Source organism: Hemitrygon akajei, chromosome 9, assembly GCF_048418815.1.
Source record: "Hemitrygon akajei chromosome 9, sHemAka1.3, whole genome shotgun sequence".
NCBI classification, from domain to species: Eukaryota; Metazoa; Chordata; class Chondrichthyes; order Myliobatiformes; family Dasyatidae; genus Hemitrygon; species Hemitrygon akajei.
In genome coordinates this window covers 25,294,150-25,308,290 of record NC_133132.1, presented here as the reverse complement: position 1 = coordinate 25,308,290, position 14,141 = coordinate 25,294,150, and the positions used below count along the sequence as shown (strand labels likewise).

Here is a 14,141-nt window from a genome sequence, read left to right as displayed (position 1 = left end):
CAAAAGATCATCTGCATAAAGAGAAATCTTATGTATGGTTCCATTTATAGAAATACCATGAATGTTTTTGGCCTCCCATAATGTTATAGCTAAAGGCTCCAATACAAGATTAAATAATAAAGGGCTTAATGGACATCCCTGTCTAGTACCACGAGAAAGTGAAAAGAAAGAAGACCTCTAATTGTTAGTAATGACCGTGGCAATAGGGTTCTTATAGATCATTTGAATCCATCTATTAAAATTATTACCAAAACCAAATTTTTCTAATACTTTGAACAAGTATGGCCACTCAACTCTATCGAATGCCTTTTCTGCATCAAGAGAGATAACACATTGAGGTTGCTTAGATAATGGTGAATAAATAATGTTCATCAATCTCCAAACATTAGAGAAAGAGTAACGGCCTTTGATAAAGCCCGTCTTGGTCCATAGAGATAATTTTAATTAAAATATTTTCCAAGCAGTTAGACATTATTTTAGAAAGAACTTTTGCATCCACATTTAATAGTGAAATAGGTCTATATGATGAACATTCAACAGGGTCTTTATCTTTTTTAAGAATTAAGGGAATAGATGCTTCATAAAAAGGTAAATTACCCTTCTCAAAGGATTCATGAAACATTTCCAAAAGATACTGAGAAAGTAATCTTTCAAATTTTTTGAAAAATCCCACCGAATAACCATCAAGTCCGGGAGCTTTACCTGATTGCATTGATAAAATAGCTTTCTGAATTTCATGCTCGGAAATTGGAGCATCAAGCATCTGTTGATCTTCATCAGAAATTTGTGGAAGTTTAATCTTACGTAAAAAAGCTTCCATTTTGGAGGAATCTGCAGGAAATTGAGATCTATAGAGTAAAAATCTTGAAAAGTATTATTAATATCTTCATAGTTACTTACTATATCTCCATTGATTTTACGAATCTTTAAAATTTGTCTTTTAGCTCTATCTGCTCTTAGTTGGGAAGCTAAGAGCTTATTATTTTTATCCCCAGAGATATAAAATTGACTTTTCAATTTAAGCAAATATCCTTCAATAGGATATGTTAGTAATAAGTTATACTGTGGTTGTAGTTCTATTCTTCTTTTAAATGAAACAACATTTGGAGAGATTGCATTAATGTTATCCAGTTCTTTAATTTGTTTAGAAATTTTATCTAATTCCATTCTTGTTTGTTTCTTCAATTTAGCCATATATAATATAATTTGACCATAAGCTTTCAATGTATCCCAAATTAATAACTTGGAGATGTTTCCTGTATTATTAAAGAGAAAAAACTCTTTTATCTGAGTTTCAATAAACTCAACAAATTCTGCACTTTGTAATAAATGTTCTGGAAAATGCCAAAGTGGTCTGGTAGAAACACCATCTTTCAATTATTAAATTTAAAGGAGCATGATCAGAAATAGCAATCGCATCATACTTACATTTCTGAACATTACATACAAGTCGAGGGTCGACAATAAAATAGTCAATTCTCAAATATTTATTATGAACATGTGAGAAAAAGGAATTCTCTATCATTAGGATGCATATGCCTCCAGACCTCAATTAAACCATAATCAATTAAAAAGGAATTAATAAGTGATGCAGAACGGTTAGGAAGTTGATGTTTGGATGATGACTTATCCATTAAAGGATTTAAGTAAGTATTAAAATCACCACCCATTAATAATATATATTCATTTAAATCAGGTAATAGAGCAAAACAGCTTTAAAAAATGAGGGATCATCAACATTTGGTCCATAAATATTAACCAAAACCATTTTCTTATTACAAATTATTCCTTTAACAATTAAAAATCTACCATTAATATCAGCTATAATATCCTCCTAACTAAAAGGAATATTAGAATTGATAAAAATGGAGACACCTCTAGTTTTACTCTGGGAATTTGCATGAAATAGAGGGTCCTTCCAAAATTTAAAAAATCGATTTTTATCACATAACCTGATATGCATCTCTTGAGCAAAAATTATATCAGGCTGGAATCGATTTATAACCTTAAATGTTTTCTTACGCTTAATAGGGTGATTCCAACCACAAACATTTAACTGTTTAGATGTCATCATGAAACTTTGTATCTAAAAAAAGTAGCTTGACTCGTGTCAGGATAAAGTGATCGAAAATGGCGGAGATGAACAACAATAAAAATAATTTGCGTATGCTCTGGGATTCCATAATGGGGATAAAAAAAGAAAAAAAATACCACCCAACCTACAAAGCCCAGAAACAAGTCGATGTCAATCAACACAAGTCCCAAGAAAAGCATAGTCGTGAATACAGCTCCGCCTAGCTGAGTAAAAATTTTTTTTTAAAAGTAATCTGTATCTCCCTCTATTGAATATAAATTTCATTTCAGTCAACCTATATCTCAGTATAATTAACTTGGAAGGATAGTGTTTTTCTTGTGAAAGCAAATAACCTTCAATTTGAAAGTAACCTTCATAATATTAGATAAGGGAAGAAAAACACATCCAAAACAATTCTTGGAATATTTTCACAAAAGAAAAACAATTGCCATCCTTAAATTGTCAAATCTGTCTTTAAAACACAAGGAAATCCAAATAATTATTTTAAATTATCCTCAATAGGGCATACGGAATAAAAAAAAACCAATTGATTCATTTAGATACTGCAAAAAAAAAGTTCTAGATGGTTCATACTTAACTACAACCTATCAACAGTTCTCACACTATATCTTCTAAGGTTGAAACCCTCCAAACCAGTCTTTTTCAAAAATAAAAATACATTTTAAAATAGACTTTCTGTGACCATCAAATCTTCCAATTTTATCAGTATTTACACTGCGAGACTCTCAAACCATTATAAGTCATTCAACTTCAGACTTCAAATTCATTGTCATTGAAATATTTGCAGAGAAGAAAAAAATCGCTATCTTTAAATTGTCCAGTCTCTTTAAAACATAAGAAAATCCAGATAATTACTTAAAAGAAACTTTAAAAGCATACGAAACAAAAAAAAAGTTGGTACATTTAGATGCTACAGAAAAAAAAGTCTAAATGGTTCAGAATTATCTACGATCTTTCAACAGTTCTCCTGCTATATCTTTGGAGGTTAAAACCCTCCAAACCAGACTTTTTCAGAGATAAAAATACATTTTAAGGTAAAAACTTTTATAACCATCAAATCTTTTAATTTCTTCACTTTACACCATGAGACCATCAAACTATTATAAATCATTCAATCTTCAAACTTCAGATTCACCATCGGACTCGTCAGACAAAGAGTTAATAAAATGCAATGCTTCAGCTGGATCACTGAAAATACGAATTCCAGAATTTTTAATAATGATCCTTAATTTCACTGGGTACTGTAGTGATGGAAAAAGCTTCTTTTGAAAAGCTAGTTTCATGGAAGGACCAAAAGCAGTGCGTTGTTTCACAATTTCACATGGAAAATCATCAAAAAAATGGATTTTTGAACCTTGAAATGAAAATATTCTTTGTTTTCTTGCAAGCTTGTAAGCTTGTAAATCTCCTCTGCACCATCTCCATAGCTTCCACACCCTTCCTATAATGAGGTGACTGGAACTGACATACTATTCCATGTCTGGTTTATAGAGCTGTAACGTTACCTCATGGCTCTTGAACTCAAATCTCCTACACCATACATCTTCTTAACCACTCTATCAATTTGCATGGCAATTTTGAGGGATGTGGACATGGATCTGAGATCTCTCTGTTCCTCCACACTGATAAGAATCCTGCCATTAACCCTGTATTCTGACTTCAAATGACAAGTTGATAAAGAACCCCCTGCCAACACCTCTGACTCCTTTCACCAAACTGATTTTGTGTCTGATTGGCTAGCTCATCTTGCATCCCATGTATCAATCAGTTACTCAGTCTTACCTGGGGTCTTACCAATCATTGTGTATGCCCTAGACTTGTTGGGGGTGGGGAGGACATCCCATGATGGAATCGCCTGGAGTTCATACAGCCAGAATTAGCAGTTGGGGGAGGGCATTGCTGTGGGTCAGCCTGGTGGTCTGAGGGTTGTGCGGAGCATATTCTGATGGTGACCTTGTGCTGTGATTTTTGTCAGGGAGCTCTCTGGAGAACAGCATTGTACGGTGGTGCTGTATAAGCACAGCGGAACAAAGCAAGTGCGAGAACTGGGCTCTGAATGCAAAATCCACACTCCTGGTGTGCATCAGAGCAACATCAGCGAGCCACTGCATAGAAATGATAAAGGTACTGACTTCTGAGAATGTAATCTAGTCCATGCAACATCCACCACTAGTTCTAAAGGACCCTGTGGTACACCTTCATAAGTGTGCTCTACCACACTTTGATGAAAATAGTTCTGCACATACAGTCATAGAGCATGACTTCACAGAAACAGGCCCTTCAGCCCATCTAGTCCATGCCAAACCATTATTCTGCTCAGTCCCTTTGACCTGTACCTGGACCATCACCCTCCATACCCTCCATCCCCCATCGATGTACTTATCCAAACTTCTCTTAAGAATTGCAGTTGAACTTGTATCCACCACTTCCACTGGCAGCTCGTTCCACACTCACACCACCCTCTGAGTGGGGAAGTTCTTCTTCAGGTTCCTCTTAAATATTTCATCCTTCACTCTTATTCCGTGAGGTTTTCTTGGTTCCAAAGAACTTATTCCTCAGATCTACCCCCTGCATCCCACCCACCAAGGAGAGACCCCCTCCTGGTTTCAACCCCTCATGAGTCATCGGAGAATTCTTTTTCATTGTGGGAAACTTTGTTACGTTCCCCCAACTATCTAAACTTGGGTCCTGCGATGTTCTGCCTGGGTTTACCAGTAATTTACCCACTACACTGCCTCTGTTCCCTTTAATGTCATTCACTCAGTCTCTAGTTAGCAGCAGGTCTCACTGAGCCAGTGCTAGGAGCCTGGCATTGTTATCCTGTGGGGCCTGTACCTGAGCTGCCTTATCCAGGTACCTGCCAGCAGAGTTCATCCATCGGTGTATGCTTCACGGCTGTTGCATGCCAGGGATAACCATGGTCACACTCTCCAGGAATGATTCCAGGCCAACCACAGATGTTGGCTGGATTTTATCTCAGCTTTCCAGCATGTGTAGTGTTTGATTCCTATTTACTTGGAAAAATGCCTTCCCCCAGACTGGGAAACTGTTAGCCACAAAATTTCCTTCTGTTTTCCAGAGGGATGAGGTGGACGCAGCTTCTTTTGATGCTACTCATGCTTACATCGCTGGGAAGTGTGGTCTGGTTCCTGTGGTAACAGAGCACTACGGTGAGTAACTGGTCCCTTTGACAAACTCCCTCAATGACAAGAAATACTTGTGAATAACACAACCATTGGACTGAGCTGGAGGATCCAGGATCAACTTTCTGCACCACATGTATTAGGAAATTGCTGTAGTGAGTTGGTCAGGGTGCAACATGCAACAAAAAACAACATTCAAAGTTCAAATTTATTATCGAAGTATGTCTATCATATACAGTCTTGGGATTCAACTTCTGGCAGGCAGCCACAAAACAAAGAAACACAATAGAATCCATGAGGAACCACACACAAGGACCAAGAGGACAAATAGTGTAAATAGTAAAAAAATGTAAACACATAATTAATATTCAAAAATTATAAAGAATAGAGAATTATATAAAAACAAAGTTAGATGTTAAATTACAAATGTGGAATAAAATATACAGTGTTTAAATAAATATTCACCCCCACCCCCGGAAGTTTTTGTGTTTTATTGTTTTACTACATTTAATTTGGCTTTTTAAAGACACTAATTAACAGAAAAAGACACTTTCATGTCAGTGACATTTTTGACAGATTTCTACAAAGTAATCTCAAAGGTACAATTTAATGTCAGAGAAGTGTATACAATATACATCCTGAAATGCTTTTTCTTCGCAAACATCCACGAAAACAGAGTACCCCAAGAATGAATGATACTTAAATGTTAGAACCCTGAAGTCCCCCCAGCTCCCCTCCCTCCCTCGTGTAAGTGGCAGCAAGCAACGATTCCCCTCCCTCCACCGGCAAAAATAAAGCGCACCCGCTACCAGCACTCGAGCGTGAGCAAAGCAATAGCAAAGACACAGATTTGCAGTTACCCCAGACACTACATTATTTACCCAGTAATTCAACATGCTGCAGGCTCACTCTCTCCTAATAAGGGAAAAAGAGGTGACTCCATTTTCCAATGAGCGGGGAGACATAACAAACAACTCTAAATGAATTACAAGTATAAAACGCAAAATAATCAACTGCATAAGCATTCACTCCTTTAATATGACACACCAGATCATCACTGGTGCAGCCAATTGGTTTCACAAGTCACATAATTAGTTAAATGGAGATCACCTGTGTGTAGTCAGGGTGTTTCAATTGATTGGAGTCTGGAAGCTCCAACTGCTGGTGAGTCAGTATCCTGGCAAAAATTCCACCATGCAGACAAAATAACAGTCCAAGCAACTCTGTGATAAGGTTATTGAAAGACACAAGATACAAGAAAATTTCCAAGTGACTGAATATCCCTTGGAGTACAGTTAAGCTAATCTTCAAGAAATGGAAAGAATATGGCACAGCTGTAAATCTGACTAGAACAGACCATCCTCAAAAACTGAGTGACTGTGCAAGAAGGGGACTCATGAGGGAGACCATCAAGAGACTCATACAACTCTGGAGAAGTTACAAGTTTCAGTGGCTGAGATGGGAGAGACTGCACATACAACTGTTGCTTCACCAGTCAACAGCTTTATGGGAGAGAGGCAAAGAGAAAGCCACTGTTGGAAAAAACAAATGAAATCTCAGCTGCAGGTTGCCTGAAGGAATGTGGGAGACTCTGGAGTCAGCTGAATGAAAGTTCTGATCTGAAACCAAAACTGAGCTTTTGGCCAACAGACTAAATGCTATGTTTGGTGTAAGTCAAATGGCGCATATTATTAAAAACACACCATCCCTACCCTGAAGCTTGGTGGTGTCTGCATCATGTTGCGGGGATGTTTCACTGCAGCAGGCCCTGGAAGGCTTGAAAGTAGAGTTCAAAGTGAATGCAGCAAAACACAGGGAAATTCTGGAGGAAGACTGATGCAGTCTGCAAGAGAACTGCGACTTGGGAGAAGATTTGTTTTCCAGCAAGACAGTGACCTTAAGCATACAGCCAAGGCTATACAGGAATGGTTTAAAAACAAAATTCATGTCCTGAAGGGGTCAAATCAGAGTCCAGACCTCAATCCAATTGAGAATTTATGGTTGGACTTGAAAGGGACTGTTCATTCACGATCCCCATGCAATCTGATAGAACTTGAGTAGTTTTGCAAAGAAGAATGGGGAAATATTGTGGTATCCTGATGTGCAAAGCTAATAGAGACTTATCCAGACAAACTCAAGGCTGCAATTGCTGTCAAAGGTGCATCTACTAAATACTGACTTGAAGGGCATGAATAATTATGAAATCAATTATTCTGAGTTTAAGAATTGTAACAAATTCAGACCAATTTATAGAGTTTAGTTTTCACTTTGACACAAGAGTTTTTTCCTGTTGATCAGTGTCAAAAAAGCCAAATTAAATCCACTGTGATTGAATGTTGTAAAACAATAAAACATGAAAACTTCCAAGGGGAGTGGATAGTTTTTATAGGCACCATATACCAGCATGCATGAATGATTTAAGCATAGAAGTGGAGTGTAGATTCTAAAAGGCATCCTGGTTTATTATCATACTTAGAGTATTGTCAGCTTTTACTCTCCTTATTTCAGAACCCTGGACCCGACACTATTCCACATATTCCTTGCATCCCTTTCCCTTTCTCTGCAACTTACAACATGCTTATTTTCTCACTTTTCCGCTTGTTTACGGACGGAAACCAGACGGGAAATGACTGGGGTGTGGAACTGGCATTTCTCTATCTTGCAGTACAGCTGGTTTTCGAGGAGATGCTGAAGGACTGAGCAGATGTGACAGATATGATCTTGGGGAAGATGAGAATGTATTTGAAGTAAACAAGCACATAGCTGTGTAGCATGCCATGGAGGATCTTGTAAATGAATGCCTGGAGAACACTGGACTGTTGGAAAGTACAAAAGGCATCACCAAGTATTCTTAGTGGCCAGTGTGTGTATGAACCCTGTCTTCCACTCATCCCCCTGCCCCCCTCCCCAGTGGATGCAAATCTGGTTGTAAATTCTCTGTAGATCCAGGTTGGTGAAGATCCGGGCTCAGCAGAGTTTTTTGAATGTGCTACCTGTCAAGGGGAGAGGGTAACAGTGCTTACTGGTGATTTTATTGAGTCCACTGTAGTCAATACCAGGACGAAGTCCCCCACCTTTCCTTTTGACAAAGAAGAATTGTGCACTAGCTGGTGTGGTGTGTGAGGTGGCAGGGTGTTGCCTTTATTGAAGGCGATGGCTAAGTCATGGTATTCCTGCAAGAGTTTGGTGAGCTCTGTCTCCACTGATTTACGAGCTGAAGCTGACAGAGGTTGCAGACAGGTGGGTGCCCAACTCAGAGGTGAACCGGATGACCAGTTGAAGTGAGGCTTGTGAGTGGAGAGCTAGGGGTAACCCAAGATGAGAGGAGTGTTGAGTGAGTCAATCAAGAGGAATTGGATGGACTTGTGGTGCTCCCTGATGCCCATGTGCACAGGCCGTGTGCATGCTCTGACCATCCCAGACCCCAAGGGATGTCCATCAATGGCTGTGATGTGGACAGGGTGAAAGATGGGCTCAGTTAGGAGTCCAAGCTGCACACACAGAGTCCAGTCTAGGAAGTTGCCTGCTGTGCTGAAATCCACCAGAACCTCCTGTGCACGTAGAGCAGTTGGGGTGTAGAGGAGAACAGAGAAAGCGAGTTGGACAATGGTGCTGGAATGAGGGGCTGGCTGGATCCTGGTGATGCTGTTTTCCCAGATGCAGTGGGCACAGTAAGCAGACAAGTTGTTTCTCCAACACTCACACTCCTGGGAGGTAGGAGCAGGCTAAGGGAGCTCTCTCTAACTGCATGGGACCTGCAGCCTGAAATGGTTTGGGAAATGGAACTGGACTTCTGGCTGGTGACCTGGATGGTCGTTCAATATGATACTTGTTAACAGGGAGGGCCTGAGTGACGAGGCTTTCATGGTTGGTGTAGACAGCACATCTTTCAAGGACTCAGAGATGCTGTGATGGTAATGGGCCAGGAGTGCTTTTGTGCTCCAGCCATGCTCAGCCATAAGTGTCCTGAATTCTATGGCATAATCCAGCTCCAAACATGAAGGTGAGCTATCCTACCTCCTGTCTCGCTTCCATTTCCCAGATGGTCAAAAACCCGGCACATCTCAGCACCTTACTTATTGCAGATTATAGTTTAATTGTTCCAAGTTAGTGGTGGCCCAAATCAGTGCTTGCCCAGTTAAAAGAGAGATGATGAAGGCAAACTTGGCCCAGTCTGTAGAACACAGAGATGACTGCATCTCAAAGTGCAAGATGCACTGGGACAGGAAGTTGCAGCATTGGGTTGAGGATCAGCTGAAATGTTCGGGCACTGCAGTATGAGGTTCTGAGGGAGGAGGCTGACTGGTGAGGGTTTGCTGTAATGAGATGGAGGGTTGATTGAGAGTGGTGAACAGAAGGTCGATGGTCTCCTGCTGCTTCTGATTTGTATACTCATTAAGGCAGATGACTTCCTTTAGGTGAGCAAACTCTGCTTGGTCAATTGCTAGTTCACCCATCCTATCAGGAAATGTAGAGGAGGCTTGACCCGAACGCAGAGCCACAGAGACTGTTCAGCAGCGAGCAACCAATAAAATGCCAAATAAGAAGCCATGAGGGGTCACAAGATAAGAGAGAATGGATATTAACACAAGGTAACTGAAGGCTTGGAGCAATTGGTTGAGGCTGGCTGGTTCAAGAACTGTGGATAGGAGCTGGGTTTAAATAGGTTGAAGGTGATGAGTTGAAAACAAGAGGCAGGTGACCTGTTAGCTGGGTGGAGACCGGGTGCTGCCTGCCTGTATAGGCCTGACAACCTCTGACACCCAGAGTAATCAAGAACCTATCAACCTCTGTTTTGAATGTTCTCAATAACGTGGCCTGCTGTGCCGTCTGTGGCAATGAATTCCACAGGTTCACTACCTCTGGCTAAAGAAATTCCTCCTCATCTCTGTTCTAAATGGATGTCCCTCTACTCTGAGGCCCTCTGGTCCTTGACTTCCCCACTATAGGAAACATAATCTCCACACCCACTCTATCTAGACCTTTCAATATGCAATAAGTTTCAATGGGATTCTACCCCTCCCCATTCCTCTAAACTCCAGCAAATACAGGCCCAGAGCCATCAAACGTTCTTCATATGTTAATCTTTTCATTCCTGGAATCATTCTTGTGAACCTCCTGTAGGCCTTCTCCAATGCTACCAAACCTTTGAGATAGGAGGTGCAAAACTGTTCAGAATACTCCAAATGCAGTCTAATTAAAGTTTCAACATTACATACTGTGCCGTTATATTCCAGTCCTCTCAAAAAGAAAGCAAACATTGCATTTGCATTATCACCAACTGAATATGCAAATTAACCTTTAGGAAATCCTATGCGTCTCTTTGCACTTCTGCTTTTTGAATGTTCTTCCCATTTAGAAAATAGTCTACACTTTTATTCCTTTGACTAAAATGCATGGCCATACACTTTGCTGCACTATATTGCAACTACCATTTCTTCGTCCATTCTCCCAACTTCTATAAGTCCTTCTGCAGGCTCCCTACTTCCACAATACTACTTGTTCCTCAGAATTCATATTGTCAAACAGCCACAAAGCCATCAATTACATCATCCAACTCATTGACATTTAACATGTCAAAGGCCTTCTGAAAATCCAAGTGAGCAACCTCCACTGACTCTCCTTTGTCTGTCTTGGCTGTTATTTCCTCAAAGAATTCCAATAGATCTGTCAGGCAAGATTTCTCCTTAAGGAAACGATGCTTTTGTTGGCCTATTTTATCATGTTCCTCCAAGAACCCCAAATCCTCATCCTTATTAATGGACTCCAACATCTTCACTGAAGTTAGGCTAACTGATCTATAATTTCCTTTTTTCTGCCTTCCTCCCTTTAAGAGTGGAGTTACATTTGCAATTTTCCAGTCTTCTGGAACTATTCCAGAATCTAGTGATTCTTGAAATGAGACCCTCGCCCCATTCTTCTAAACTCCAATGAGTACAGGCCCAGAGCCAACAAATGCTCCTCATATACTCCCTCATTTCGTTCCTGGGATCATTCTCACGAGCATCCTCTGTTCCTCTGCAATGTCGGTACATCCTCTCTTAGATGTGAGGCCCGAAAGTGCTCGCAATACTCCAAATGTGGTCTGACCAATGCCCATAAAGTCCTGGCATTGCATTCTTGGTTTTATATTCTAGTCTTCTTCAAATGAATGCAATTCTTCAAATGAATGCAATTGATATTACAATTTTCTAACAGATAGAAGAGTGACCAGCTCTCATTGAGATTAGGAGCTGTATATACAGAATGGGGAGTGCATGCTGTGGTGGAAATTGAACTGTGAATGACATCAACATGAGGCACATTGAGATTGAAAGGTTTATGCTGTACAAAGTACATACATAGAGCAGAGACCTTGGATTCCAGGTTGATACCATTCCCCCTAGAATGAAGTGTGTGGATCTATATACTCTGAAGAGTATGGAGTCATAGAGTTGCACAGCACTGAAGCTTGCCCTTCGGCCCATCTATCCCATACTGACTTTAATGTCTAATGTATTTCAAAGGTTCAAAGATTACTTTATTACAACTCTGAAATTCTTCTTCTCCAGATAGCCACAAACCCAAGAAAGAAAAGAATGGCAGCACGATTATCAACCCCCAAATCCCTCCTCCCCACACAATTATAGGAAGAATGTAGAAGCTTTAGAGAGGGTACACAGGAGATTTATCAGAATCCTGGCTGGATTAGAGCACATGTCTTATGAGGAAAGGTTGAGTGAGCTTAAGCTTTTCTCTTTAGAGAGAAGGAGTACAAGGGATATAGAACAAGTGGACAGCCAGAGACTTTTTCCCAGGCAGAAATGGCTAATACAAGGGGGCATAATTTTAAGGTGATTGCTGGAAAGTATGGTGAGGATCTTGGAGGTAGATTTTTTATACACTCAACATGGATGCATAGAACATCCAGCCAGGGGTGGTGGTAGGGTCTGATATATTAAGGACATTTAAGAAACTCTTAGTTAGGGACATGGATGATAGAAAAATGGAGGGCTCTAAAGGAGAGAAAGGTGAGGAATCTTAAAATAGATTTAAAGGTTGCATAAGATTATGGGCTGAAGGGTTTGTACTGTGCTGTAATGTTCTATGTGCCAACAATGCTGCTGCAAAGTAAGTTTTTCATTGCACTGGTGCATACATGTTTTTGTGCAGAGGACAATAAACATGACTTTGACTTTAACACGCTAATCCCAATTGCCAATATCTCTGACGAAGGGTCTCGGCCCGAAACGTCGACAGTGCTTCTCCCTATAGATACTGCCTGGCCTGCTGCGTTCCACCAGCATTTGGTGTGTGTTGCTTGAATTTCCAGCATCTGCAGATTTCCTCGTGTTTGCCAATATCTCTCGACTCCTTTCCAATCTAGGTTCTTGTCCAAATGCCTTGGTAATGTAGTTGTATCTGCTGCCACCTTCTTCTCAGGCAGGTCATTACAGATATTCACTACCCCCTGTATGAAAAATTCAGCCATTGTTATCAGACTCTTGAACATATCTCTCGTATAGTAAAAGAAGAACTCTTGATCTCTGTCAGCCTTGTCAAACGCCTGTGCTCCACTTTCTCTGTATCTGTAACTCTGCATTCTGTTATTGTTTTCCCTTTTCTAGTTATTTTTTGTACCTGTGTACAGAATGATCTGTTTGCATGGTATGCAGACAAAGGCTTTATGCAGTTTCTTGGTCCCTGTGACAATAATATACCAATTATCGATTGCCCTTAATCATTCTGTAGCTCTGTGTCACGGGTACATTCTCACAAAGAACACCTTAACATATCAGACAGTGTGGCAGCAAAGAAAGTCGTGTGTAAAGGCTCCCGATTATGTGCCCACTCTGAGAATTCACTGTTAATAGGACGCTGCTTCTGTCTTCTCTGGGGGAGCTGTGCATCAGCCAGTAAGATCAACAGGGAAGTTGACAAGGTAGAGTTCTTGGGGAATCTAAATCATATACTATACATGTCGAGCCTGAATGTTTGAGTAACATGGACATTGCCTCTGACTCATTGTTTACCATTTTCAATGAGTCCCATTTGACTATGCAGCAAAACTGTCCAGTGCAGGTATAGTGGGCTGAAGGGCCCACTTGTATAGAGGTGTACAAGATGATAAGAGACATAGGTCGAGAGGATGGCCAGGGACCTTTTCCCAGGATGGAAATGGCTAATACTGGGGGGCATAATTTTAAGTTATAGGGCGGATGTCAGGGGTAAGTTCTTTACACAGATTGGTGTGTGCATGGAACACCCAGCCAGGGGTGGTGGTAGATTGTGCCAATCAATTCTTAGATTGATTGAAAGATGTAGAAAGCCCATTATTAAGGATTAGGTCTCAGGGTACTTCGAGGCACATGATAAAATAGGCAAAGACAGCATGTCCTTAAGGGAAATTCTTGCCTGACAAGGATGATAGAAAGATGTAGGAGGGAAACTTAGATTTATCTTGAATTATGTTATAAGATTGGCTCAACATGATGGGCCGAAGCTCCTGGAATGTGCTGTAATGTTCTATGTATAATGGATGTTCCTATCCTCTCTGATAATATCCCGGTTTCGTGCAGAGTTTCACTGGAATATCTCCAGCTTATGGTTGCTCAGAGATGTCCATGTTCTCCTTGTGCTTCATCACCTTCTTCAGCTCTTTCCTCTTGACGTGATGCAAAATGAACAGAACATTGAATATAAATACAAAGTGCTCAGTGCCTCAGAGACTGCCCGTATATCCAGAACTTCTCTATCATCAAAACCACTCGGTGTGTCATAGAACATAGAATACTACAGCACAGTACAGGCCCTGTGCTGACCTTTTAGCTTACTCCAAGATCAATCTAACCTACATAGTCCTCCAGTTTTCTTTCATCCATATGTCTATCTGAGATAATGTTCCTTGTGTATCTGCCTCTGCC

General features: G+C 40.3%; 1 protein-coding gene across 1 annotated transcript in view; it reads left to right on the top strand.

Moving 5' to 3' along the window:
- Nucleotides 1-14,141, top strand: part of sxph (saxiphilin) — a 91,484-nt gene that overhangs the window by 62,869 nt on the left and 14,474 nt on the right. The window contains exons 9-10 of the mRNA XM_073055674.1: nt 4,071-4,219; nt 5,175-5,265. Of these exons, the coding sequence (XP_072911775.1) occupies nt 4,071-4,219; nt 5,175-5,265 (240 nt within the window). The remainder of the gene's footprint in view (nt 1-4,070; nt 4,220-5,174; nt 5,266-14,141) is intronic.